Source organism: Solea solea, chromosome 3, assembly GCF_958295425.1.
Source record: "Solea solea chromosome 3, fSolSol10.1, whole genome shotgun sequence".
In the NCBI taxonomy this organism is placed as follows: Eukaryota; Metazoa; Chordata; class Actinopteri; order Pleuronectiformes; family Soleidae; genus Solea; species Solea solea.
In genome coordinates, this window is record NC_081136.1 from 11519184 (window position 1) to 11546028 (window position 26845).

The window sequence follows — 26845 nt, forward strand, 5'->3', positions numbered from 1 at the left end:
TACAGTGACCTTCAAATACCAGAAAAGATGTGATTATCTTCACACTTTTCCACTATATGGTACTGGCACGGCTGGACTCTACATGGTTTGGTTGGTTTTCCATTACAATATAATACCTCCTCAACATGGGCAGGGTCATCATAGCACAGCTGCATGAAACTGCCTTGACTTCGTTTTATATGCGACACACACAAACTAGCGACTAGTACCTTGCAAAGCAGTTGTTTTCAGTGTACTGAATCATTAGAATCAGTTAATTAAAAAGATTAGTTCAGTACTTCCTGCATGACCGGAACACAGTCTGACAGTCACTGAGCTGAAATACGTGATGCGGCTCGCTTCAGTAGTGTTGTCGCTAAATACACCAGACTCCTCTGTTAAATATTGAGATTTTAGATATTTTCGTGCTAAATGTTGAAGATTGATGCAAGTTTCAGGATTTGTATGTCTTTTTAAGGATCTACAGCTGAGCATTGTTTGGTTTGATTCTCGTGTCGTACGTTTCACTCATGACTCTTCCAGTGACGACACTCTGACCAAACAGTGGACAGCAGTCTGTCGACGTCACCCATAGTATCTTCTCAGCTCGCTTGGAACCTCGCCAGAGCAGGTACTAAAAAAAAGTACCAGGTACTAGGTAAATATGAGCTCTTGACATGAAAAATTGACATAAAAGTTCCAATCGCTAGTTTCGGAACATGATTTTCATCACTTTTGTGAATCATGTTCCCATTTAGAGGAAAATACATAAAGCAGGACACATACGAGTGGACACCAGTGTGATTGACAGCTGGTATTATCCAATAAGAGCCTGTATGCATCTGTGAACTTCTGGTGTGAAACCTCAAAATGGCGCAGCTCAAATTGTGACTCTCAAAGCTTAACCCTGAGACTTCAATATGGACATTTTTGTCGATTTGGGCAAATCTGGCCATAAATATGGCCGACGTGTTAGTTCATATGACACAGTTTTGTTTCTAAGAAAGTCTCTCCCTTGACAAATTTTAGAATTCAAATTTAAATTTTTCAAATAGATCAATAGAAAACTGTGACAATGTTTTATCACATTCTTAAGTCATTAAAGGACAAATATGTCCACTTCAAAAAACTGTTATAAAAACATTACAGATTATTTTTTCAGCTTTTCATACATCTCTTAAACAACTTCAGCCCTGCTCAAAACTACCAAACATTTCAACCCTTTAAATGTCGTTTATAAATGTTGTTTATAATAAAAACTGGTTATTTTCCATAAAACAAATGTTGGATTCAAAAAATCAATCAAAGTTTAGAAAATATTGACTTTGGTGAATTATTAGTTTTTGTGGAGCATCAGATAAAATGTGCTATCCTCTTAAGTCATAAAGGACAAAAAACTGGTATTGGGGTTAAACACAGGAGTCACAAATGGTGAAATGCATATTCTGTATAAAACACTGTAGAGACATATAAAAGGCGCATTTTAAACCTTTGAAAACCAAACAACTTTTATTTTAAAATGACTATAAACTTCATACAAACATACTTATGGTAGTGTGTTCAATTTCCACTCATAAAACAAAATGTTACACACTGGACCTGAGTAAAGGTTCCCATGTAAAATTGCATGTATCCCATGTAAAAATTAAATGTTTTACTAATTCATGGATATGTTTGTATGAAAAACCAATGTATTTTGACTCAACAGTCAACAAGGAACACGGGAAAAAAGCAACAACACAAAACAAAACAAACAGCATGCACTTAAATTAAAAACTAATCAAGTAATCATAACACATGTTTAATCAAAAATATTAAGACTTTTGTAAAATGTCTGTAATTTTATTTTCAAAACTCTGTCTTGACAATGGGTCAAATTAATGATAACAATACATTGTGCGTTACGGCTTTAAGTCAAATTTAAAGATAAAAATCACCGATATTAAGCACAGCATTAATAAATGTTTTAGTCATACTCAAGTCATTGACGGAAGTCCGGCTTTTTGTGAATTAAAAGTGATGTTGGACACTGACACCTTGCGTCAAGAAATTCACATTTAGAAATAAATAGAAATAAAGCTGCAGCTGTTAGAAGCACATACATTCATTGTCAGTGTTTAAATAAGGATAACATTAAACCAAGTAGGTTTCATTTTAACGAAATTACGTCTATTCTTTATGAATGAAAGGAAAAAGACAATATATCAAGCCCCGCCCCCTCATGTCATGAGCTAAAATACACGGAAGTAGTTTAGAACTTGTCAACAAGAAAGGCCGTCTGACATGGTAACGTCCTCCGTTCGTCTCATTTTCAGTCATATTATAGCATGTCCATCGCCTTTGTTCTTTGTTTAATGATTTACTTGGTTGTTATAACACAAAATATCGTGCTGGAAGTGGGTTTAATCCCGCGTCGTCATCTAAAAGAAGCGAATAAACGGAGAGAGGAAGAGGATGTTAGCTGTTAGCTCGTGGGTAAGCTAGATGTTAAATGTCTAAAGAAGGCGAGCGGCTGATGTCTTCTTCCTCCTTCTCCAAACAGAAACTAAACTCGCAGCGTTATTTCAGGACATTTTATAGACATGTGGTCAACGACGCGAGCTTTTCGTCGACTTTAACCGAAGATTTAAACAGATTGAGAATGACGAAAAGTCAAGGAAACTGTTTTATTTTTAGCTCGGAAATGGTGGCTATCCTTCTCTGGCGTCATTGTTGGGAAGATTATGCGAAGGATATTATTTGAGTCTGTGCGTGAGACCATTGTGTTGGAGATTACAAACAACGTCAGTTAACAAGCACATCTCTGATAAATTACGATATTTAGTGAATCATTTATACGATAGTATCACAAAAATTATTCACTAAATATCGTATGAATCATTTGAATCATGTGATACTATCGTATTTTACATTTTTTCTTTTTCCAATATATTGTATTGGCTCGTCCATTATTATTTATTATGTATTATTATAATTATCTATTAATACTAGCCTATAGAAAGGAGGTGAGACAGGCAGTTGCTATCTGACAAGGCTTGAATTACCGACCTGTTTTGGTACATGTGTTAAATGTCTTATAGTAGGAGTGATGGCGTTAATAAGACTGACAGTCTCCGCGTTTAATAATTTGCTTGATAAAATTGTCATTTAAAGTAATGTTACTTCGTACTGTGCAGGTAAGTTGAAATGTAAAAGTAAAGTGTAGTCTGCAAAAGACCAATGAATATCCATGTATTTGCTTCAGAAAGTTGTTTCTCCAACTCTTAACTTTCTGTGTCAAGACCCATCCATTGCTCACTGGTAACAGCAGTGAGGAATGCAAATAATAACAATTATAATGAAACTGGTTATAATGATAATAGTATGTTTTATTTGTGTACGGCTTACACAAAGTAAGTTGATGATGATGTTTTTGCAGTGAACTGTAATTTATTTTTTGCTTCCTTTTGATTAATCTTCTCTTATTCTCTATCCCTTTGCAGGAGAAGTCTTCCTGAATAAGAAACTAAGATGGTGGTCCTCTGACATTTTATTTCTAGCCCTTTTATATTTTTTAAATTTAATTTTAGCTTTTAGAGGAGAATCATTGCCACAATGATGGTTACTTACAACCTTCGCACGCTCCTGGTTTTCACCGTAGCAGGTGAGTGAATACTAAATGTCGCATTCATCTATGCTTCTAATTCTAATGTTTAGCATGCAATGGTCACGTTTGCATTTACAACAAGAACAATTTAAGGTCTCTCTTTCGCTGACTGACATGATGATTTTAAAAAGTGACCTGACATTTTTGGTTGTGTCCTCTGCAGTGTGCTACTGTTTCAACCCTGCCCCCTGCTTTGGTAAGGAGACAATTCATGTTGTGTCTGTGTATCATTAAGTTTTGTTTTTTTTCACACTGTCCTGTAACTTGCAATGTGACATAGATGTGTTTTCGTTAAGTGTTTTATTTTATCCTGATCTGTTTATGTTAACACTGTGAAGCAGTTTTTTTCTACAAAAAATCATTAATCATCAGATCAATTCATTTTATTTAGTTATCTTCAGCTGATCTATGTGTGTGATATAAATACAATTTAAAAGGCATTTTTTAACCTATATTAATTATTATGAAGTTATTATGGTGATCATATTGAACAGCACTTGTTTCACTACTAGGCATGTATTTCTCAGTACTTTGACATTATTGTGTGAAAAAACATGTTAACTTTGCACCTTCTGTGTTGCTGTTTTTTTTAGCCCTTTGTGGACACACTCCTCAAGTCCTTGACAACAACGTGGGAGAGATCAGGAGCTCGGCTTACCACAGCTGGTCCTATCGCTTTGGCTCTACCTGTGACAGCTGGGTCATCAAGGGTTTGGAAGGACAACCCATCGTTCTCAGGTAAACTCCAGATTTTACTCCGGTTTGCTGATTTCTCCTCCTGTTGCCAATATAAGAGTCTCTGATTACAATTCTTTTCCCCAGCTTTTCTCAATTTTCAGTGCGGTGTAAGAAGGAATGGGTGACAATAAAATCATCTTCAGCTGGCAGTGAGCCGATTGTCCTTTGTGGGTCTAAGTTGCCACAGCCCATGGAATTCCCAGGTGGAAATATAACAGTGGTGCACCACTTCCTTCCACATCTGTTTCCAGTGTCATCATTTCTGTTAAGCTATGCCAGAGGTACAGTGTTAAAAAAAATTTAAACAATGTTTAATTTGCAAAATGCTCTACTTTTGTACTGAAAACAAAGTGGCTGTGAGTGTCCACTGCCAAATCATTACAGTTATTTATTTAATGTTTTCACTCCTTTCTGTTTCTACACATTCAGATGTGGGTGAATGCCCTGTGACGTCCTTTGAATGTCTGTTAGGGCATTGCCTTCCCCTCTCCTGGCGCTGTAATGGCCAGGTGGAGTGTTTGGGTGAAGGTCCTGGCCTTGGCAGTGATGAACAAGGCTGCAATACAGAAATGGGAACTCCAGCACCGTCAAAGAATAGTAGAATACAGGTAGAAGAGCCCAAAAGGGAAATTTACACAGAGAAAAAACAGGACTCGCAGAGACAAAAGGCCATAGATGAAACTCAAAGCTCAGACAGGTCAGCTGAGAGAGATACCGAGTCTGATCTGTGGGCGCTGCTGAATGAGAGGGAGGAGGAAGAGGAGGAGGATCAAGTGCAGCATCAGACCCACAAGCCTGCTGTGACACCAGTCCCCATCGAGTGGCCTTGCGGAGGACTACTCCAGACATTTTATGGGACCTTCTCCCCTCCAGCTATTCGAGGTTCTGCTCTGTACTGCGTCTGGACGCTGGATCCACAGGATTCAAGGCCACTCAGACTGGATCTTCAGCAGCTGATACTGGGTCCAGGGGATAGACTCACCATCTACAATGGGAAACAAGGCAAAGGAGATGTTCTTAAAATTGTGAGTTGAGAAATGAACTATATTTATCCAAATTTTTTCCTCAAAGTTATCCACTTGTTTTTAGAACGTAATCATCATGAATCAGTCCCTGAAGCTCCTTTTCCACCAAGCGGTACGCTTCTGTACAGTTTGGTACATTACACAATTAACGTTTTCGTTGTCAAACAGTTGAAAGGTACCAAAATAACTGCACCATCAACAGACCAATTGTCCAACTGATCTGTACCATCCCAGTTTTTGGCACCTTTCCACTGGGCTACCAAACACAGTGTAGTCCAGAGAGAATTGTCTCTTCTGTGCAATGGTATTGTAAAACAAACTGTGACAGAGAGAAGATCAAGGCCTTTTGTGTTTAATTTCAGTAAAAAAAAAAAGTGTTTCTTTCTTTATTGTGGAATTTATTGCTGGACTGCGCTGACATGACTAATCAGGTAGCTGACATTAGCTGTCAATATCTGACCCTCGCACCCTGCGGTGGAAATTCAAACCAGATCAGAGTGTACTATTCTATCACACCATGGTGAGCTGAACTATCCGCTACCCCTTGGTGAAATGAGGCTTATGCTGCTTCCCTGTGTTTTGACAGATCACCAGTACCTCCAATTACAAACCAATCCAAGTGGAATCCCCTACTGGCCTGCTGTCGTTGACATATGAGACACTTTCTGACTCAGAGGGAAGTGGTTTCAATGCCACATTCCATGTTGGAAGCTACTGCCCCCCGTGGGAAGGTCGGTGTGGAGGAACATTTGGAGGTTGCTTTACCCAGGAGCAGCGTTGTGACGGGAAATGGGACTGTCCTGAGACGGGGAAGGATGAGGAAGGATGTAGAGGCTGCGGTCTCAACCAGTTTGCCTGTGGAGTAGTGGGACAGAGAGCGGTGGCATCTGGCCACTTCGCCGGCAGACCTGTGTGTTATCCGGTCAAAGAGCGATGCAACTACCAGCTGTACTGTGCTGATGGCAGCGATGAGAGGGACTGCACTGTTTGCCAGCCAGGAACCTTCCACTGCGACAGTGACAGGTCAGTATGTGTTGTTTGCTTGTGTTGGATTCTTTGAGGATTTTCATTCTTTGATGGAGCATGGCATAAAATTGAGTATTAGAGTTCATTCTTAATCTTGGAAATAGCAGTTCAAATGCTCCATTCATCATATTATGGCTTGTCATCAGATTCAGTTTGCTTAGTTGCCATAAAGCCTTTCATACATGACTTTTAGCACACAAACTTAGACTGGGTGCAGCCTATGCATGCATGCTTTTCCCTTTTAAGACCTGTTGCTCCATCTAAGCGTTTCCTGGTGTAGAGAGCCAGATGACCCCTGAGCTAATTTTATGACATAATTGTCACCAAAAGTGTCATAAGTGATAAGTATGTATCGTAATACACATCATGCTTTTTAGTACAATTCTCTTTCAGACGTTGAGGAATAAAGGGTTTTATGAGCAATGATAATTCTGTCAAACTTAAGGAGGGTGTTATCAGAAAATGCTCAGGCCCTGTTTAAAAAAGCTCTCTTAAAACCTTAGTTTGAACTTAATGGGTAACATAAGCTTATTTTTGATCTTAGAAACAAAGTCTATTTCAACTCTCTGTTTAGTTTTATATAGATTGTTTTGTGAAATGTTTTTTCTACATTGTGCTCTGATGAGCTAACCATCTAGGTGTGTTTGGTGATAACACAAGCGTGTTAGTCACAGTGGTGTGCTCCCAGTATCTGGGAGAGTTGTACTTTGAGAATGTGTGACATATACTTTTTTCAATTTATTTTGCATTCAGCAGAAGAGACATTTAAATTTAATTGAAAAACAGTGACACAGTATACACCACTGAAGATATCTTTAGGTCCGGCATATTCAACTACTTCTTTCGAAAGTACATTAAGTACATTTAAGAAAAAAAATGTACCCTATGATAGAGATTTGCATTGTCTTGTGTCTCATCTGTAAATCTAGGAAATGTTATGAAAAAAACAATGTCCCCATATTTATTAGTTTACAAAAAGAACCATCAAAAATCAGTGCCTCAGGAATAAATATTTCTGTGCTTAACAATCATGACACATCCTAAATTCCTTTGTGCAAATAGCCTGCATAAAAGCCCTTTGCTTTGTCTGAGTAGCTTTATCCTTCGGCTCCTGGTCTACAGGCTAGTTTCATTTTGGGTTAGCATTGCATTTTCACTTGAAACCGAATCTCACTCGTCCTGTTCCCGGATATTAACACACAAGTGGCTCATTGTCCCGTGTGCAGGTGTGTGTTTGAGAGCTGGCGCTGTGACGGCCAGGTGGACTGTAAGGACGGCACAGATGAGCTCAACTGCACCGTCATCCTGCCCCGCAAGGTCATCACCGCGGCAACGGTTGGGAGCCTGGTCTGTGGTCTCTTGCTGGTGATCGCTATGGGCTGCACCTGTAAACTGTACTCCCTTAGGACCAGAGAGTACAGGTGATTTTTTTTTTTCTTATCCTGTTCTTTTCCATATTTGTTAGTTTCTTAGTAGTATTTAGTAATGTCCTATGTTGTTGTTTTTTTTTAACAAGAAGCATCATGGGCATTTTTATCACTACTGACAGATTTTGTGTGGAAGGTCTGAGATAGTGAGTCACAAGAGGTACACTTTGTTTTCATGGCTGCTTCAGTGGTTGCCAACTCAACCAGACGGCACCTCTTTAACATTTTACCACCTCCCACAACAAAGCCTAGAACACATCATAGACAGAAAACACATCATAGACAGAAAACACAAAAAACTAACAGTCATCTTCCCTCAGCCAAAGTGGGTCATGTCATATATACATTCTTTCAACTTTGTACAGCATCTTTATTGAGTCAAATCCTAACTTTTATTTGACAAAAACAAACCATTTGTGGTTTTAGGTTTGAGGTCATTGTTGAGGTTAAGTCTGTAACAAAGGCCTTATTCAGACCGAGGAGAAAACTAAAAGGATTTTACATATCCAGATTGTATCTTTATCTTTTAGCAAGGCTGGTCATGAACAAAAAGCAAACATGTAGAAGTCTCCACTGTTGTTGAGCGTTTCTTGTGAGATGTAGAAGCTAACAAGACAATTATTTGGATAGAGAGATGACGCACCTCCGTTTTCCCATATTGATAGGTTTGTTATGTCCAATTTGTTCACTCGCAGTTAACAGTACAGAGACAGTCTGACGGAAAAGATCTGATTTGAGAGGAAGGCTGATCATATTTATCCTGCAATCTCATTATGGCTAAAGTTGTGTGTTCTTGTATTTGATGCCTCTTTAGGACCTTTTCTGGCATAAACTCTGACCTTGTCAGGACCAGAAGTAGAACCTGATCCTAATGAGGATTTCTGATGAAGATTTGAATTGTGGTTAGGGTAATGCATTAACTGGTTATGGTTAAGGTTAGGGATAAGGCTTTGTTACGGCTGTCCTAAGAAGAATAGTTGTGCAAACCTGTGTATGCATGTTTATGTGTGTGTGGGTGAACGCATCTGAATATGTGTGTTTTCTTGTAGCTTGTTTGCTCCAATCAGCCGCCAGGAAGCAGAGCTGATCCAGCAGCAGGCCCCTCCATCCTATGGTCAGCTGATTGCCCAGGGCATAATTCCTCCAGTGGAAGACTTCCCCACAGAAAACCCCAATGAGGTGAGTTTTTCTATGTCTGATGCTAATCTTGTCATCAGAAGAGATGGCCTGATACCACTTTGTGTCCGTGTCCGATACTGATATCACAACAATGAATATCTACCAATACGTATATCAGTCCAATAGAGTAGTTTTACAAAATTACACACGTTTCCTTTAAATTTGGTTCACAGTCTGACGGCCAAGGATAACAAGTGTCACTGAAAAACAAGTTGGTAGCCACAGGCAGTCTTCCATTTTCATATATTTGTACAAAAACATGTTGTTTTTGCAACTTCGACTTATTTATGACACAGCCTTATTTGCGTGGGCACTTAAATGCCCTCAAATGCGCCTGACAGTAACTTGAAAGCACGTCGCACAGGAAATCAAACATTTGAACCTTCATTCATGGGAAAAGAGCACATGTTGCTGAGATGTGCATTCTTCAGCTCTTAAGCCACACTGAGTTCACAATATTATCTACAGTCACCATGGCGTGTCATCTGTTTTAAGGTCATGTGCTCCACTTAAGCACACCAACAACAGTGTTGCCATCAAACTAATCCTTGACTCTAAGGTGCTTTATTATTCAGCCATGAGGACAGTGAAGGATTAATTGATTGAAAGAAGCATGTGCTATGTGATGGGACACACTCAAGCTGTAAACCCCTTTCCTTAAAGCTGTAGTACATAACATTTAAATATAAATGACTGTGTGATTCTCTGAGAGTTAAGTGATAACAATATCTCTCATGACTTTGTCTTTCCACAGGAAAATGTTTAATAACCACCTTTCCAAATTTGAAGGATTTAAAAAAAAGTCACCAAGTGCCTAAAAATTACACTACATCCTCTGTTCTAAAACACAGGGGGCGTGTCCACTGTAGGTGCCTAACACACACACACACCTACTGACCTTATTGCTTTAGTGGGGACCAAAGGCTGTGAACTAAAAATTAAATTAAAACTAAATAAAACATTTTTTACAACAATAAATCAATAATAACAATGAGAACAAGTAAACAATATGACTGTGATGATGATGATGATGATTTTAATATCAGTTCAGGAAAATATAGAAGAGATGTAAAATAAATATTTTGTGACATATTTGCTTTTCTCTGCTCTCGATTTCTTTCCATCTTCTTCTCTGCCAGACCTCATCTCTGTCTCTGAGGGGAATTCTCCAGCTCCTCCGTCAGGATGCCGCCAACTCCCCACATCGCAGACGCAGGCCCCGGTTTGTCCGCCGAGCTGTCCGCCGCATGAGGAGGTGGGGTCTAATCCCCAGACCTCCCTCCAGGCCTACACAGACGTCAGGCTCCAGCCAGCAGCAGTCAGACAGCGCCCCTACTGGTCAGGAACCAGCTCACTCTACTCCCACAAGCTCCTCGTCGGCTGTGGAGGCGGTCAACCAGCCGGTGCCTCAGAAACTCGGCTTGTCCGAACAGCAGCAGCAGCAGGAAGCTCCGCCTCCTCTTCTGCCACTGCCCCCGCCTCCTGTCACCTCCCCACCACCTCCATATGCTCCCCCTGCTCCACCCACAGTCACCCCACACTCTCCCACTCTGGCCGTCCCCCCTAGCAGCCCCTCTCTTGCATCCATCTTCCACACACTGGGCCTGAGCATCTCCCTCTTCAGAGCCTCACCTTCCTCCTCCTCCACCAACTCTATGCCCCTCTCTGCCTCCCCCTCTTTCTCCTCAGCCTCTTCGGATGACGAGGTGCTGCTTATCCCTCTGTCTGAGGACGCCACCTCAGAGGATGATGTGCCCATGCTCACCTGAACGACTCCCTCACTTTTCCCCCGTAACCCCACACCTCCTCCTCTATCCCCTTTTACGCACTAATAACTGAAACCCAGTCTTTCCACGTTTGTTTGAACTAAAGCACAGGAGCGGCCCACAGAGAGACGCACCCTCACTGTGCAAGTCTGGTGCCTTTATTTTGAAAATTGCTGAGTTGAATTTGTTGACACAAGGAATCAAGTGTTTTGACCATTTCTAAAGACCTCCTTCAGAAAGTTTTAGCTGTAAAGCATGGCTCATGGATGTGGAGAGCAAGTGTCGGTAAGTATTGGTTGTGCACTTAATGAATGAATGCTGGGCTGCACATTGAAGGTAAACTTTTGCACAGAAGAATCTTCCCTATCCTGAGGCAGGCTACTGTCACGCTGAATGATTAAGAGTTTTTAATGATGGTAATGAACATGTTTAATGTGTGGTTGTGACTGTGTGAATGCATTTTAGGCTTAAACCTAGACAGTGGAGTATGTTTGTAGATGCTTTTTGTCCTCACATACTTCTGCCATTTAGATCTGGTCTCCCGCATAGACCGTGTATAAAAAGTGGATGTAGTCGACCTATTTGCAGGGTGAGTCTAACCAGGAAGTAACCGTTTTTTTAAATATCCAACTTCAGTCCCACTTTTAGTTGATTGTTCAATTGATTTGATTGATAAAATAACAATAATAACAATAATAATAATTAAAAAAAATGTATGGTTTACCACCAACATTTTTGTTATCAGCTTGAAAATGGCTGTGCATCAGCGTTGCACTGGAAGTGTTTCAGGAATTTGCACCACTGCCAGAAATGAAGCAGATCAAGGGGAAAAAATGCTCTAAAAAGCTCATAAAACCCAATGTGCAATGTAGTCATTTGACCTGGGAGTGAATGCTGAGTAAACACTGGTCAAAAAAACCCATTCAAGCCCTGATTTAAATGGGGTTTTGATCAGTGCAAATGTGGTGTTTAATTCTCACAAGAAATGGTAGTTTTTGTTTGCAACTGGAAGACCACATCCACTATATATATATATATATATATATATATATATATATATATATATATATATATATATATATATATATATATATATATATATATATATATATATATATATATATATATATATAAAATAATCATGTCCCCTATTTAAGTGCCTTTTGAGAAGTTTCCTGTAGATTGCAGGAGGTGGTTGATGACAAACGCACTGCACACAAGACACACAGAGGCACGTTTTCCTTACATCGCAGCTCACGGCGACATTTCTTTGACTTTACTATAACTTGTAACAAAAGAAACGCATGATTACTCCACAAACTGGCAATAACTTTAGCAGGACCCCTATCTTTGTGCACAGTGACCACATCATAACACGTAATTACACACGTGTGTACACTTCCTAAGTGAATGTATATTATATAGAAAGCAAGTGTGTCAAAAGACAATCTCTCTGGTGCCTGATTTTAGTGTGTGTGTGTGTGTGTGTGTGTGTGTGTGTGTGTATGTGTCTGAGAGAGTGAAGATGAAGCGCCCTGGTGATGAAAAAGGGCCTGAAATCACAAAAATAACCTCAACTTGAATCTTGAGCCCCTGAGGGGAATATCATCACATTCTGTCACATTTTGACACAACAGACTTGTGGTGTGCCATTCATATTGTACTTTATATGGTGTTTTTATTTCAGCAAGTTGCTTCTCTTCTGTTGTTTTCCTCTTATGTTCTCTTTGCTTTGAATGTATCAGTGTCGATGTACAGTAGCAGTTTTAAATTTAGCTTAATGAGAGCAAAAGCGATTTTATGATTTTTATTAGGGTCAATTTCACTGTATATAAGTAAAAATGTGGCTGAGATTAAACGATTTGCACTTTTAGGTTTTGGTGTGTTGTGTTTGTTTTCGGTTAGGATTGGCTGACGCCTCTGTGACAAAGAGATGAAACAGTTGCTGTTGCTGTTGCTTTGTGCTCTGTATTCAAACGTGCTGTCGAGTTTCTCACACAGAGAATGAGATGAGCTCTTCCTCGTCAGTGGTCGTCCCGGAGAGAAGGCAGATGATTATCATCACTGTGATGTGAAGGATTAAAGGTGGATGTAGAGAAAATGAAGCTGGCCACATGGAGCGACTGCCTCTGCTTTAAACTATAAGGTAAATAATTGAATGAAGCGATAATTGAAGCAAAGCCCAAAGCTAAACTGGGCTCGAGTTTAGCTGCCCTGATCTTAAATCAGAGCTGACTCACGATAACCTTTTGATTTAATGAAAGAGATGACTGTTTTAATGCATGACTTATTAAGTGGAGCTACTGGGTGTACTTATCGTGAATCTAGGACATATCCACATTTATAGTGACCCAATGTTAAAGGTGCTTCATATAACCATTTTTACATTACAATTTGACATTCGGCCAATATATTGTTATATTTTCTTAATATTGGAACACTAAAATAAGCTTAACACACTCATGTGTAGCTTTTTTAAAAATAAAAATATATGTTGAACTTCCCAGTTATCAGGACAAATAATTCTGCAGCATTTTATTCCATTCAATTTTCCAGGTAAGTAACTCTAGTGTTCAGAATTACTATTGCTGCTAGAATATCTAAATTAATGAGCACAATCATTTAATCATGTAATATTAGAGGTGAGTTTTCTCACTGTCTTGTTTAAATTTCTTTAAAAAAAAAATTATTTATATTCATATCAGGTCTTTGGGATTACAACAAAAAACAGTATACTGTGAATAGTCTATAGGAAATTAGCTCAAATTATATAGTTTTAGAAAACAACTAGTCAAACAAACTACATATCACAATTATACATATGTATATTCCCGCTATCATTAATGGTGGTCAGATCTGATCAATGACTTGTCATCCACGCTCATTGTGACCTATAAAGAGGTTCCAGCCATAGATATGCCTTTACCTCCACCCCTGAGACCGTGGGTGGTGGTGGTAGTGGTGGTGTTGGTGGTCACAGTGGTGGTCAAACCCTCTGGAGCCTTGCAGAGGTGCATCTTTGATGAGGTTCAGGCTCAGGTCAGGGTGGTCAGAGCTGCCCCAAACCACACAGACAACCTGACCAACGAACCTGGACTCAGACTCTCGGCTGGGGAAGAGCACCCGCTCACTGCTGGGCAGCGAACCACTAACCAAGGAGGGAGGACAGGTGTCTCAGTTAAACATAGGGGTACCCGCAGAGAGATGACCTCATCCCCCGCTGCCTCGCCACAGCCAATCAGGATCCACACCTGGATCCCAAGAGAGAGCGACAACATATCGGACGCTGAGAGAAGTCGACTGACTTCAGCTGTGGAGGAGGCTGTGAAGAAGGTTTCCTCTTTACTGTCGGGTAAAGAACAGAACACACACACACACGCACGCACATTCTTATGCAGCATTCTTAGTGTGGACACTCAAAGACATAATCTAGCCCCTTACCCTAACCTTAATCTAAAACCTACAAACAGCCCATTCGAGGTGTGACAGAATGGCCTTGCTCCCTGTGGTTCATAAGTCTTTTGGTCCTCACAAAGATGCATGTCCAACAAATACACGCACAGACTAATACGTGTCAACTATTGGTCTTTATACAGTGAACAGGATTCTGGGTCCTTTGCTGCTCAGCAGAGACGTCAACAAATACTGCAAGTTTGTCTGGAGCAATTCAAGAAATGCCAACTACAACAGGTGTGTGTTTCTGTCTCTCTGTGTGTACTTTTATTTGTTACCTCTTTCTGGCATAAACCCTGACCTTGAGGGTCATGAGCAGGAGTCCTCATAGGGACCAGAACCTGGTCTACGAGGCAGAACTGAATTTCTGCGGAACTGGTTAAGATTAGGGATACGGTTTTAATTGTGGTTAGGTTATGGTTAGGGTTAGGCATTAACCTCAGCCTAACTGAGGTTTCGGTTAGGCTGAATCTGTGAGTGAATGAATGTCTCGGTGCAGTGTCCTTACAAGAAGAGCCGAATTCAACTCTCGTCTTTCTATCATGAAATTCTGCTGAAATCAAATGATGGAGGATTATGTTTCCGCGTGAATATCTGTCGGGTATGAACAATGATGTCACCCTCGGTCCTCTCTTTTAAACAACTAAATACAGAGGACTTATTTGAGTTTGTTTCTTCAGGTGTGGCCGAGCCAACATCAACTACAGGAACGAGACGTGTCTGGATGTGATAGTAAGTCCGTCTTACTGATTTTATTTTATAAGCTGTTGTGCGTCTGTGCTCTGTCCATGAGTGGTGACGCTCCATCATCTTAAAATTTTACCACCACACACAGAATGTCAAGCAGTGTTTGGTGTTGTCCAATCAGATTCCAGATGATCACCTGACTGGCTGTGATATTTACCCAGAGCCGGATTCACCTGGCAGGACTGTTCTCAGAGCTGAAGGAGCTGGAATCCCTGACACCGACTTTCTGCTCTATCTCCACATTCGCTCCACTGACAAGTGTAGAGCACAGGTGAAGACTTCACTTTCTTTTCTTTCTGTTTGTCATGGAGCATCGTGACATAAAAATGATAATGGATTACATGGACATGTATCAACTGGAGGTAAAAGTGTGTATCTGTACCCACTGCTTCAACTTTATTTAATTTTATTTTCCAGCCACATGTGTTGGCCTATGCTGTCCACTGCCAGACTGACACCCATGGGCGACCAGTGGCAGGGTTGGTGGTCATCTGCAGGCACAAACTGAGAGAAGCTGCATACAACCACCAGACTACAGTCCAGGTTCTACTTTCTATAACTAACTAAAAAATTCAATCATTAGAGTTGTCTGTTTAGATTTTTCCCTGAAAATTAGACTGTAAGTTTGTGTGTTTTTTCCAGACTGTGATTCATGAGCTTTTCCATGCACTTGGATTCTCTAAAGATCTCTTCCACACATGGAGAGACTGTTCATCCACTACCCAAGGTTTTTCTTTTTAATGTCATTTTTTTAAACATTATATACTATATCACTATATCAACTTAAATGTGGCTCTACATTCTCAATAATACTATTTTGCAATTGTGTGTGAACCAATGTGAAAGAAGTATCTAATGAAAATAATATTCTAATAAATTAATTGAAATGTAATCATTTCAGGTAGTTGGAATGGAATAAATACAACAACAGTAATGTATAGTTAGTATATCACATGTCAAAACAAAAATACAAAGTGCTTTACAGTGTGTTTTTCTTTTGTTTAAACTGCAGGGGGAGCTGGATGTTCACCTCTGGGGAAACTGGTTCACTCTGATGGATCAGGCCAGATGAGGATTTACAGCCAGTCTGTCATCTCTGCCCTGCAGGAACACCTGGCATCAGCTGACCCTGAGCTCGGAGGACTGTTGGAGAACCTGGTACGGAGAGCTCAGGTTCTACAACCTCTCATAATACCTTCATTTTTCAACAAAAGTTCTGCCTTCATGTCTTCTTTCTTCAGCATGTGGCAGCAGGCCGAGTGTCCTCTCACTGGGAGTCCCGGGTGCTGCGTGGGTCCATTATGACTGCAGTGCTGGAGGACTCGACCACAGTCCGGATCGACCTGGTCACTTTAGCTGCATTACAGGACACAGGCTGGTACACTGTGAACCTGAGCCAGGCACAGAGTCTGGTCTGGGGCCAAGGTGAACTCTATCAATATGAATATTATCACAAAAGAATAATGTTAACATCATACCACAAAGTAAACATACAGCAGCTAAAGTTTAAATATAAAATCACTTGACTTTTATGTTTGAAAGATGGTTTATCAGTGAAAAAATACATACATTTTAACGATGAATGTCTATTTACAGATACATGTGTGTGTTTTTAGGTGAAGGAGCCACATTTGGCTCCCTGTCAACCTGCAAAGGCAACTCCTCATCCTTTTTCTGCACTGGCAGGTAAATTTAATGGTCCTGTGTGTAACTTTTAGGAGAATTTATTGACCAGACTTCATTTTCGTAACCCCCCAGCTAAACCTTTTGTAAGAACCTTCTGTAAATCGAGGCCCTCGCTTTACATCTTGTGAGGCCGCCTAGAGGTGTTTACATCCGTTTACATCGGAGGTCAGAACTTGGAGTGAAGTCACCACGTTCCTGCTGAGAAGTCGGAAAAAAACATAGATGCATATATATATATATATATATATATATATATATAGCTCCGGCAAGCCATTGTTAGTAATACCAATCATTAAAAATGCTCATGTTATTCCACATTGAGATTCAGATTCAGATAACTTAATTTATCCCAAAGGGCAATTTAATTACCGTGGTAGTTTGCACCCAAATGTCCACAGATAAAAATTAAATGGTACTATGTGTACGACTGATTTACTGTAGAACAAATATGACAGAAGTGCAATTAACACTTAAAGTAACCAGTCTTGGGTTGGTCCAACTTTCTGATTTGACTATCTATGTTACATTACATTACATTACAGTAAATGTCATTTAGCAGACGCTTTTATCCAAAACGACTTACAATAAGTACATGTCTGCATTTATTGAGCTGTGCACTCGTATTGTACTAATAAATACAGACCGATACTTCAGAACTAGAATAATAAACATAAAGGTTTACTATGAACCTACAAAGACTTTTTATTATTTACTTCTGCACTTTAACATATTTAGATATTGTGCATTTAAAAACATTGGAAATACTTATTACTAGTGATTTTTTTAACACTTATTATTGTGAATCAAAATTGTGTTGAGGAATGCCTCCTCAATTTGGAAATTCTGACTTCCGATTTCACCTGGAATCATCTTCATGTGCTTGGGAAAAGGCATTTTATGTCACTAATTGTTACACACTGGACTTTCCCTCTTCTAGTGGACTTGGGTGTCATTTTCTTCACCTCCATAAGGGGGAGTGTCAGACTGATCCATACCTGGAGGGATGTAGAGTTTTTAAGCCTCTGAAGAATGCAGTAAGTTACTGTATTAAAGATAGAAGAAAATATCACACACAAGGAAAGTAATTTACTTCTTTAAACTCATATTTTTTTGTCTATTTATTGAATTAAAATAGGGTTGTTGCAAATGAATGAACATGAGCATGTAGACATGACCGATCACAGCTAGAGGTTCATTTACATCTGTCGTCCCACAGGTCGGTGGTACAAAGCCAATTACCTTTGTTTTCTATAAAAGTGACAGGTGATAAGGTTCTTATTTTTATTGCACATGCAGTGGATTAGTAAACGGTTGAACGTTGCCCTTCTGTGCAAGGTTTCAATGGTCAATCTCAAACGATAAGCTTGCATTACTATTGTAGTTGGTCACAAATCAGGCTTGTATTTTGCCACATCTTTAAAGGAATATCACATGACAAAGTGTGTGAAGTGTCATATGAACACAAGTGTTGGCAGCCATCTTATGTCGGGGTTTGTGATATTGTTGCTCCAAGTTGGAAATGCTCAACTCGGAAATTCAGACTACAACTGGAACGCACAAACTAGAGAAACTAGAGAAATATAATGGTAATAACAGGCAGTAGCGCTGGACTTCTCAGCTCCTTAATATACTGTATCTGTATGTTATGTATTTATTTGTAATCTGTACTTTTGTGTTGCTCCCACAAAATCACCTCTTCACCGTCTTTCTTTCACCGTCAATCTTCAGAGTGAATGTTGGAAGTGGGAAAACACTCGACAGTCAACTGCGGAGGAGAGGAGTGGAGAGATTTGGGGCTTTGACAGCCGTTGCTTCTTCTCCAACCTGACCAGACAGGTATGTGTGTGTGTGTGTGTGTGTGTGAACATGAGTCCCATTGACCTGCCTATTTCTAACTTTTTCCTTTATTTAACCCCCCTCTAACCAATAGAGACAGCTGCCAGTGTTAAGCAGCTCCCTGGAGGGCCGCTGTTACAGACACAGGTGTACTGCACCAAACAGGTATCGAATCCAAGTTTCTGGCTCTGACTGGATGGACTGTCCAGCAGGGGGCACAATTCAGGTAACATGACCCAACTACTATATCATAGTCTATAGTTCTATTTTCCAAACTTTGATAATGGGGACCCAATGTTCTATCTATCATAACCATGTTTACAATATAAATATAAATTGCAATAAGAGTACATTTGAGCATAATATAACGTTTCAATTTAAAAGCCATTTCTGTAGTAGTTGTACTAACATCACATTTAGATTAAAATGTACACACAGAGCAACAAATACTGTATATCTTTTTAAATATATACACATGACCTGTTTTGCTTTTTATTCTCAGATAAAAGGGTTCCAGGGTTTAGTTTCCTGTCCACAGAGGAGGTTATGTCTGTACCCTGACATTACTCCTCCCCCAGGTGATGTTAATCCTGCTTCTCACACCAGGCAAGTATGGAAAAATAAGGATTGTTTTTTAATCACAATAATAATTGTTCAAAAATAATAAGTATTTCCAATGTTTTTAAACAATATCTAAATATGTTAAAGTGCAGATCTAAATAAAAGTCTTTGTAGGTTCATAGTCAACCTTTATGTTTATTATTCTAGTTCTGAAGTATCGGGTCTGTATTTATAAGTATAATATGAGTGCACAGCTCAATAAATGCAGACATTTCTCATTTAACAGATATCTTGTTTCATTAATAATAACAACTGGTTTTGATCATTTCTATTTTATGTATTCATTGTATGGTGTCCAGCAGAGTTTATGCTCTATAATCTCTATAATAGTTTAACATGAATATGATTTTTTTTTAAATGTCATCTGCAAATATAATAACGTTCAAGTCATTAGATACTATGAAAATATCAACATAACATGGTAATAACTTCGGTCCCAGTACTGAACCTTGTGGAATACCACAGGTTATTCTTCTACAATGGGATTCAGTATTGTTCATTATAACATCCCAAACTCTTATTTATCTATATTTTTTCAGCGACCCTTATGAGATGTTCGCCTCTGTGCCAGTGCTGGCCTTCGCTGCTGCTGCTGCTGCTGCTGCTGCTGTGTGTCTCCTGGCTGTGTCCTACAGGAAATGTCGCTCATGCAGGGACAGGATCCACACTGTCCCAGAAGATCACAGTCACCCTTAGAAACATCCACCACAGAGAGACTTGAATAAAGTAACTGTAAGTTGTTGTTTTTTTTCTAATGACACCAAGTTTTGTTTTTTTAAATATATATAAATGTATTGTATTCAAACCCTTGTCAAACAAGTTGACAGTGCTGATTGAGCTTGACATGACTCTCCATGTGTTTCTCAGTAAAGTGGTTTGTAGGTCTTTGTAAATATCACCTACATTAAGCACCGCAGCATTAAAATAAAAAATCGGTGCCATTGCCACTTCATGCAGAGATGGGCCTTCTTGTCGTTGTTCTTCTTCTGTGCCATATTGGAATGGAGGTCTGTCTGGGAGCCACACCACTGACACACATTTGAAACGGCGTACTGGTTTTACTACATTTATCCTTTGATTTCAGGCAGATAAAGCAGAACACCACTTTGCAGCGAGGGCAGGTAACGTTTTTGCATCTCTGCTGGTTGTGCTCCACCTTCAAGCCACATTTGGGACAGGCTCGCATTGAAGGGCAGTTGGTAGCGCCCTTCACCTCAGGAAGACTGATGGTGCGGCATGACTTCAGAATCTGCAGGTCCTTGTTCACACAGCCGGAGTTGCCGCATTGGTAACGTTGGGGGGCAGCACCCTTCCACGGCTTTTGACACTGCCAGCAGAAGAGGGAGTTTGTGGGATCATCAGCTGCACAAATGGTGCATTTCACACACAGGTTGGATAGATCTGTTCTCTCCACGTATGTCTTGCACTGTGGGCACTGATATGGAAAAAGAGAACAATTTAAAACAGGTCACTTACAGGTCATTCAACAAAAACATCAATAGCTAACTCTTCCAATCCAATCCAACTTTATTTGTTAAGCACTTTAAACAAACCACAATGGACCAAAGTGCTGTACAGAATAAATAAAAGACATAATAAATAAAAGGTTCAAAATTAGATAAAACAGCTTAAAATAAATTATAATCATAAAACACAATAAGAATTAGCAGCCATACAATAAAAAACAATACATTCTATTCAAATTAAAATATGTAAAATAAATTAAAAACAAACGTCTCATGAAGTGTCAAAGGCCAAAGAGAAAAGGTGGGTTTTAAGAAGGGATTTAAAAACAGACAAGGACGAGGCCTGTCTTATGTGCAGAGGCAGATCATTCTGCCTCTGCACATAAGGTCATTGTAATCTTGAAGATTACTATGACCTGGATGAATAAGAACCTCCACAGACAACATGTAGGAGGTTTTCTTGGCAGAAATACAGAGGAACGGGTTGTGATGTGGCTCACCGTGCCAGGACCATGTAGTGGAAAAGTGGCATTATTGGACTACTGTCTTTGTCCCAGTTTACAAGCACTAGCAGCTACACTAGGTAGTGATATTCCCCACATTAAGCTTGTTTGTATTAGGCAGTTTCCGGTTTAGGTGTCAGGTATTTGTGAGCAAGTCAAGTGCCATTCCAAGTTTTCCTTACTATCCTTGAATTTATATTCATATATTTAATTCTTTAAGAAGATTGATAAATGCAGTCTCCCGGTCTGGATTTCACCATGCTTCTCTAACTGTCTTCTTCTTTGGTGTACTTGTTTCTTCTATAATTTCCATTTCCATGCAATAGTAATTATAGTAAATAGTAATAGTAATTCAACTCCCAACCACATTATTAAAAATCGATGTATTTTAAAACTCTGTTTTTAGTCCCACTAACACAATAATTATTTTATTTCATTTTGTAAACATACTGACAAACCGAGAATAATGACATTTAGGTGCACTTGATTTTGCTTTAATTATTTAAATAATAAAAATCAAACAAAAAAACATTGGACCACTTACTGGCTGAGTCTCACAGTAGGATGTAACAGCGAGGTGGGCCATGGTCATTTCAAAGTCTTGCATTTCTTTAGGAGCCAAATCAGCCAGCCTGCGCACTTCCTGGTATGACCAACGTTTATCGCATTTTTTGGTATAGTTTACTAGAGCAGGACATCTGAAGTGGTGATCCCCCTTTAAAAAGCAGAGACAAAAAACAGACAAGCATGAGACAACAGTACAGACCAAACAAGCACTTATCAATTATGTAAATAATCGATTGTGCGGATATTTCAAAACACTTTTTGTTAAAAAGTCTTTAGGAACATTCATGCACTTTTAAATGAGCATTTTATTAAATTCAGGGCTTTACCTATAATGGGAGTATTTTACTTTGTTATATTGATACTGTAACTTTAGAAATCTGGGTTTTGTCTGGGTCCAGCTCTATCCGGAGCCTTTGACATATCATGTGACATGTTTTCATGGAGTCAAACAAATAAATAAATAGACGGTGTTGTTGCAGTGTAGCTGTACTGTGTCAGTCACACCTATTGGCTCCTGCCCAAATTAAGGCACAAAAAAATAACAACAAAAAAGAGTTAAAAGGTGTAGATACCTCGTCCAACCTACTGCGACACCACCCCGTTAGAGTTTCCGGGGTGACAGCGTGGCCGCATGACATCAGTGCTTTGAGACAACCATCGTCTGACGCTGCAGTGTAAGACAACGATTTAAAAAAAAATATATATTTTTTTTTCATCACAACTCTCATTGTTTTCTGTGTCTGAGAGAGCAAATAGATGTTATCTTACAAAATGGATCAAGGTCGTCCTGCCTGTCGACAAACGTCATGGTTTGATCCTTGGGGTCGTACATCTTCCTCACACTCAACGCCTTGTAAATCAGATCAAAAGTTTAAGTTACTTTCATTTTCATAAAATGTCACTGTTCAGTCCAAACCAATCACTACACTACTTTGCCATGTGGTATATTTATGTATAGATAAATCAATCAATCTATACATAAATGTATTCAGTTTTTTTTTGACCATTCATTTTTGAATTAAAAATATTTTGTCTCAGCATCATTATCCATGATCTCAATGTGGATTAAAAAACTTTTTTTTAGAGACAACTAAGTTGTCACAACTTTGTGTTGTGTTTATAAATCTACAAATGAACACACTGGATCCAGGTCCTCCTCCTTATCGACAAACGTCAGGGTTTTGTCCTTGGGGTCGTGCATCTTCAGCTCTTTCCCTATCTGCACCTTGTAAATCAGATAAAAAGTTTAAGTTAATTTCATTTTCATAAATATCACTGTACATTCCAAACCAATCACTACACTACTTTGCGAAGTGGTATACTGTATTTATGTATAGATAAATCAATCAATCTATACATAAATGTATTCAAGCAGAGCCTCCAAAACGTCATCAAAGTCCCACAACATTTAAGTAAATATTGATAAATATTTAGTCTCAGCATTATTATCCATGATCTAAATGTGGATTAAAATTAAATTAAAAATAAAACATTTTAGAGACACCTGAGTTGTCACAACTTCACGTTGATGTTTGTTGTTCCTGTCGACATACGTCAGGGTTTTATCCTTGGGGTCGTGTATCTTCCTCGGCTCTTTCACTCTCTGTATCTTGTAAATCAGATAAAAATCCACATTATCTCAATGTGGATTAAAAAAACATTTTAGAGACACCTGAGTTGTCACAACTGTGTACTGTATTTATAAATATACAAATGAACACACCAGATTCGGGCCGTCTTTCCTGTCGACGAACGTCAGGGTTTTATCCTTGGGGTTTTGCCTCATCTTCAGCTCTTCCACACATCTTGAAAACTGCAATGTGGTAACATAATATGTTTAACATATATTTTAACAATTATCCTGGTTTATAAACGTAATATGAATGTTGTTGTTACATAATGAATTGTATTACTCTTTGACTAGATTCTATGTGGGACCAACCCTTCAGCTATCATAATATGGAGGATTTTTTTCCAGGAAATAAACACCTAAGGTTCGGTTTAGTACTGTAGTTACGTGCAGGTCACACACTAAGCCTTTATCTCAACCAATATTATTATGATTACAATTTACTGCAGTCTCCTTTGCAAGGTTCTGTGTACCTGCAAACGTACAAACAAGAATAACTTGCAACTTAAAAACAGGATTGTTGTTGAGGAAGTTCATGAATTAAATATTGGATTGTATAATGCAATTTATGGCCCTTCCTGCCGACAAACATCAGGGTTTTATCCTTGGGGTTGTTCCTCATCTTCAGCTCTGCCACACATTTTGAAAACATCTGCAATGTGGTAACATAATATTTTTTAAGATATGTTAACAAATGTAATATGAATGTTGTTATTATTGCCCGGGGGACCCTAAATTCCCTTGGAACACCCCTGACAGTTTTAATAAAATTATAATATTAATAAAAGTATTAACTTACATTAGCGGTGTAGTGGTTAGCACTCTCGCCTTGCAGCGAGAAGACCCGGGTTCGAGCCCCGGTTGGACCAAGGGCCTTTCTGCATGGAGTTTGCATGTTCTCCCCGTGTGTGCGTGGGTTCTCTCCGGGTTCTCCGGCTTCCTCCCACAGTCCAAAAACATGCAATGTGGGGATTAGGTAAATTGGACACTCCAAATTGACCATAGGAGTGAGTGTGAGAGTGAATGGTTGTTTGTCTCTATCTGTGTGTGGCCCTGCGATGGACTGGCGAACTGTCCAGGGTGTACCCCGCCTATCGCCCGATGTAGCTGAGATTGGCACAGCACCCCCCGCGACCCTCTGGTGGAGGATAAAGCGGTAGATGATGACTGACTTACCTTAGCGTGTCGGTGTTTTGTTTATTGTCAACAGGAAGCGTTGAAGACCGAACTACATGGCAGTTAGTTTCGCCCCGAGTGAAACAGGTTGTAAAGTGTGCAGATATTGTGAGATGTAGTGAGTAGGCTAAGTTGTGTCTGTGTTTGTCCTCTGAGTCCGTCTGTCTGGCTGTCCGCGTTGTCTCCTTTTAAGCCCTGACGACTGCTGCTGGCTTAGAAAGTGAAAGTTAGCAGGAGGGAAACATGATATTGGCTGCTGGGTGAGTATCGCTGCAAGTTTTTACTATCCCATTTTATCACGCAACAACCAAATGGCGTGACATTTGGTTGTTGTGACATGGTAGTTATCGAAGTTATATTGAGCAGTTTCTACTTTACAGTGCGGTTATGATTGTTTTATCATGTGTGTGACTTGTTTTGAGGCAATGGACGGTTGACAGGGGCTGGAACACCAACGCAACTGATGCCTTCACGGGCCATAGCGTAAAACAAGGGCTGGACTATGTGATCAAACAGGTTACCGTGATTAACGTTTTCTAAAAGAGTAGCTATCGTGAGAAATTTCACATAATTGAAGATTAATTTTGAACGGTGAATAAACCGTTACACGTGGTTTTAATTTACTGCAGTCTCCTTTGCAATGTTCTGTGTACCTGCAAACGTACAAACAAGGATAACTTGCAACTAAAAACAGGATTGTTGTTGAGGAAGTTCATGAATTAAATATTGGATTGTATAATGCAATTTATGGACAATTGAGGTGAGGTTTTTTGAGAATGTGTCCAGATCTATTTACAAAGGTTAATGATAGGTGGTTTTATAACTTCTGATGAGATGTGAACTTATCAATAAAGCTGACTCACTGTGTGGATGCTCAGGGAGTTTCCACCTGACACTGTTACTTATGGATAACCACAGTGTGAAAAACATCTTGTATATCACATAAAGAGTTTAAGTTACTTTCATCTTCATAAAATATCACTTTACAGTCCAAACCAATCACTGGTTTTAAATGTAAATAGAGCTCCGGACGTCACGTGACTTGTGCTTTTCTCGCTTTTCCACTACATGGTCCCGGCTCCACCATGGATGTATTATAAGAACTGGATAGAGCACCGGCCCCTCTGCCTTGAAGAGGCCACTTTCGATTACACCTGGAATCATCTTCATGTGCTTGGGAAAAGGCATTTTATGTCACTAATTGTTACAAACTGGACTTTCCCTCTTCTAGTGGACTTGGGTGTCATTTTCTTCACCTCCATAAGGGGGAGTGTCAGACTGATCCATACCTGGAGGGATGTAGAGTTTTTAAGCCTCTGAATAATACAGTAAGTTACTGTATTTAAAGATAGAAGAAAATATCACACACAAGGAAAGTAATTTACTTCTTTAAACTAAACATGTCTATTTGTCTATTTATTGAATTAAAATAGGGTTGTTGAAAATGAATGAACATGAGCATGTAGACATGACCGATCACAGCTAGAGGTTCATTTACATCTGTCGTCCCACAGGTCGGTGGTACAAAGCCAATTACCTTTGTTTTCTATAAAAGTGACAGGTGATAAGGTGCTTATTTTTATTGCACATGCAGTGGATTAGTAAACGGTTGAACGTTGCCCTTCTGTGCAAGGTTTCAATGGTCAATCTCAAACGATAAGCTTGCATTACTATTGTAGTTGGTCACAAATCAGGTTTGTATTTTGCCACATCTTTAAAGGAATATCACATGACAAAGTGTGTGAAGTGTCATATGAACACAAGTGTTGGCAGCCATCTTATGTCAGGGTTTGTGATGTTGTTGCTCCAAGTTGGAAATGCTCAACTCGGAAATTCAGACTACAACTGGAACGCATGTAAACAAACTAGAGAAACTATAGAAATATAATGGTAATAACAGGCAGTAGCGCTGGACTTCTCAGCTCCTTAATATACTGTATCTGTATGTTATGTATTTATTTGTAATCTGTACTTTTGTGTTGCTCCCACAAAATCACCTCTTCACCGTCTTTCTTTCACCGTCAATCTTCAGAGTGAATGTTGGAAGTGGGAAAACACTCATCAGTCAAATGCGGAGGAGAGGAGTGAAGAGATTTGGGGCTTTGACAGCCGTTGCTTCTTCTCCAACCTCACCAGACAGGTATGTGTGTGTGTGTGTGTGTGTGTGTGTGTGTGTGTGAACATGAGTCCCATTGACCTGCCTATTTCTAACTTTTTCCTTTATTTAACCCCCCTCTAACCAATAGAGACAGCTGCCAGTGTTAAGCAGCCCCCTGGAGGGCCGCTGTTACAGACACAGGTGTACTGCACCAAACAGGTATCGAATCCAAGTTTCTGGCTCTGACTGGATGGACTGTCCAGCAGGGGGCACAAT

The 26845-nt window shown here is 39.5% G+C and overlaps 3 protein-coding genes and 1 long non-coding RNA gene across 8 annotated transcripts; 3 read left to right on the top strand and 1 right to left on the bottom strand.

Moving 5' to 3' along the window:
* The first annotated feature begins 2185 nt into the window (after positions 1-2185).
* On the top strand, positions 2186-11812 carry lrp10 (low density lipoprotein receptor-related protein 10). 2 transcript variants are annotated; one of them, XM_058625973.1, is made up of 10 exons: positions 2186-2265; positions 3462-3622; positions 3789-3821; positions 4219-4363; positions 4448-4644; positions 4793-5388; positions 5975-6411; positions 7641-7835; positions 8891-9020; positions 10160-11812. In XM_058625973.1, exons 2-10 carry the CDS (start codon positions 3574-3576, stop codon positions 10787-10789), a joined length of 2412 nt encoding a protein of 803 aa, XP_058481956.1. In that variant the 5' UTR covers positions 2186-2265; positions 3462-3573; the 3' UTR covers positions 10790-11812. The 2 variants fall into 2 exon arrangements, with proteins under 2 accessions (XP_058481956.1, XP_058481955.1); XM_058625972.1 differs by lacking the exon at positions 2186-2265 and adding an exon at positions 2435-2454.
* A 1133-nt stretch (positions 11813-12945) lies between these two features.
* Positions 12946-19825, top strand: LOC131456183 (ciliated left-right organizer metallopeptidase). The gene is made up of 14 exons (XM_058624260.1): positions 12946-14138; positions 14383-14476; positions 14920-14971; positions 15108-15257; positions 15404-15529; positions 15629-15713; positions 15999-16144; positions 16228-16411; positions 16603-16672; positions 17610-17706; positions 18401-18508; positions 18603-18734; positions 19011-19114; positions 19669-19825. The coding sequence occupies exons 1-14, from the start codon at positions 13703-13705 to the stop codon at positions 19823-19825; spliced, it is 1941 nt and encodes a 646-aa protein (XP_058480243.1). The 5' UTR covers positions 12946-13702.
* A 224-nt stretch (positions 19826-20049) lies between these two features.
* On the bottom strand, positions 20050-23552 carry LOC131456186 (E3 ubiquitin-protein ligase RNF19B-like). 3 transcript variants are annotated; one of them, XM_058624264.1, is made up of 7 exons: positions 23389-23552; positions 23170-23274; positions 22807-22884; positions 22434-22515; positions 22238-22332; positions 21643-21813; positions 20050-20564 (listed from the first exon to the last, which is right to left on the bottom strand). In XM_058624264.1, exons 1-7 carry the CDS (start codon positions 23449-23451, stop codon positions 20079-20081), a joined length of 1080 nt encoding a protein of 359 aa, XP_058480247.1. In that variant the 5' UTR covers positions 23452-23552; the 3' UTR covers positions 20050-20078. The 3 variants fall into 3 exon arrangements, with proteins under 3 accessions (XP_058480247.1, XP_058480246.1, XP_058480245.1); XM_058624263.1 differs by having other exon boundaries at positions 22807-22890; positions 23170-23268; positions 23389-23551; XM_058624262.1 differs by having other exon boundaries at positions 22807-22890; positions 23389-23550.
* A 1096-nt stretch (positions 23553-24648) lies between these two features.
* Positions 24649-26841, top strand: LOC131456190 (uncharacterized). Of its 2 annotated transcripts, XR_009239883.1 has the most exons (4): positions 24649-24731; positions 25573-25799; positions 26504-26611; positions 26718-26841. It is a non-coding gene; the product is annotated as an uncharacterized LOC131456190 (long non-coding RNA). The 2 variants fall into 2 exon arrangements; XR_009239882.1 differs by lacking the exon at positions 24649-24731 and having other exon boundaries at positions 24891-25799.
* Positions 26842-26845: the final 4 nt, after the last annotated feature.

Bases quoted from the DNA above. Each gene is read 5' to 3' on its own strand.
- LOC131456186 (XM_058624262.1), bottom strand. From the start codon at position 23,451: ATGAGGCAAAACCCCAAGGATAAAACCCTGACGTTCGTCGACAGGAAA. The intron at 23,275-23,388 runs GTGTGTTCATTT...CTGATTTACAAG, and splicing joins GGAAAGACGGCCCGAATCTG to ATACAGAGAGTGAAAGAGCC. The intron at 20,565-21,642 runs GTAAGTGGTCCA...TTTCCATATCAG, and splicing joins CCTACTGTGAGACTCAGCCA to TGCCCACAGTGCAAGACATA.
- LOC131456183 (XM_058624260.1), top strand. From the start codon at position 13,703: ATGCCTTTACCTCCACCCCTGAGACCGTGGGTGGTGGTGGTAGTGGTG. The intron at 15,530-15,628 runs GTTCTACTTTCT...TGTTTTTTCCAG, and splicing joins ACCACCAGACTACAGTCCAG to ACTGTGATTCATGAGCTTTT. The intron at 16,145-16,227 runs GTACGGAGAGCT...TTCTTTCTTCAG, and splicing joins GAGGACTGTTGGAGAACCTG to CATGTGGCAGCAGGCCGAGT.
- lrp10 (XM_058625973.1), top strand. From the start codon at position 3,574: ATGATGGTTACTTACAACCTTCGCACGCTCCTGGTTTTCACCGTAGCA. The intron at 3,822-4,218 runs GTAAGGAGACAA...TGTTTTTTTTAG, and splicing joins CAACCCTGCCCCCTGCTTTG to CCCTTTGTGGACACACTCCT. The intron at 4,645-4,792 runs GTACAGTGTTAA...CTACACATTCAG, and splicing joins TCTGTTAAGCTATGCCAGAG to ATGTGGGTGAATGCCCTGTG.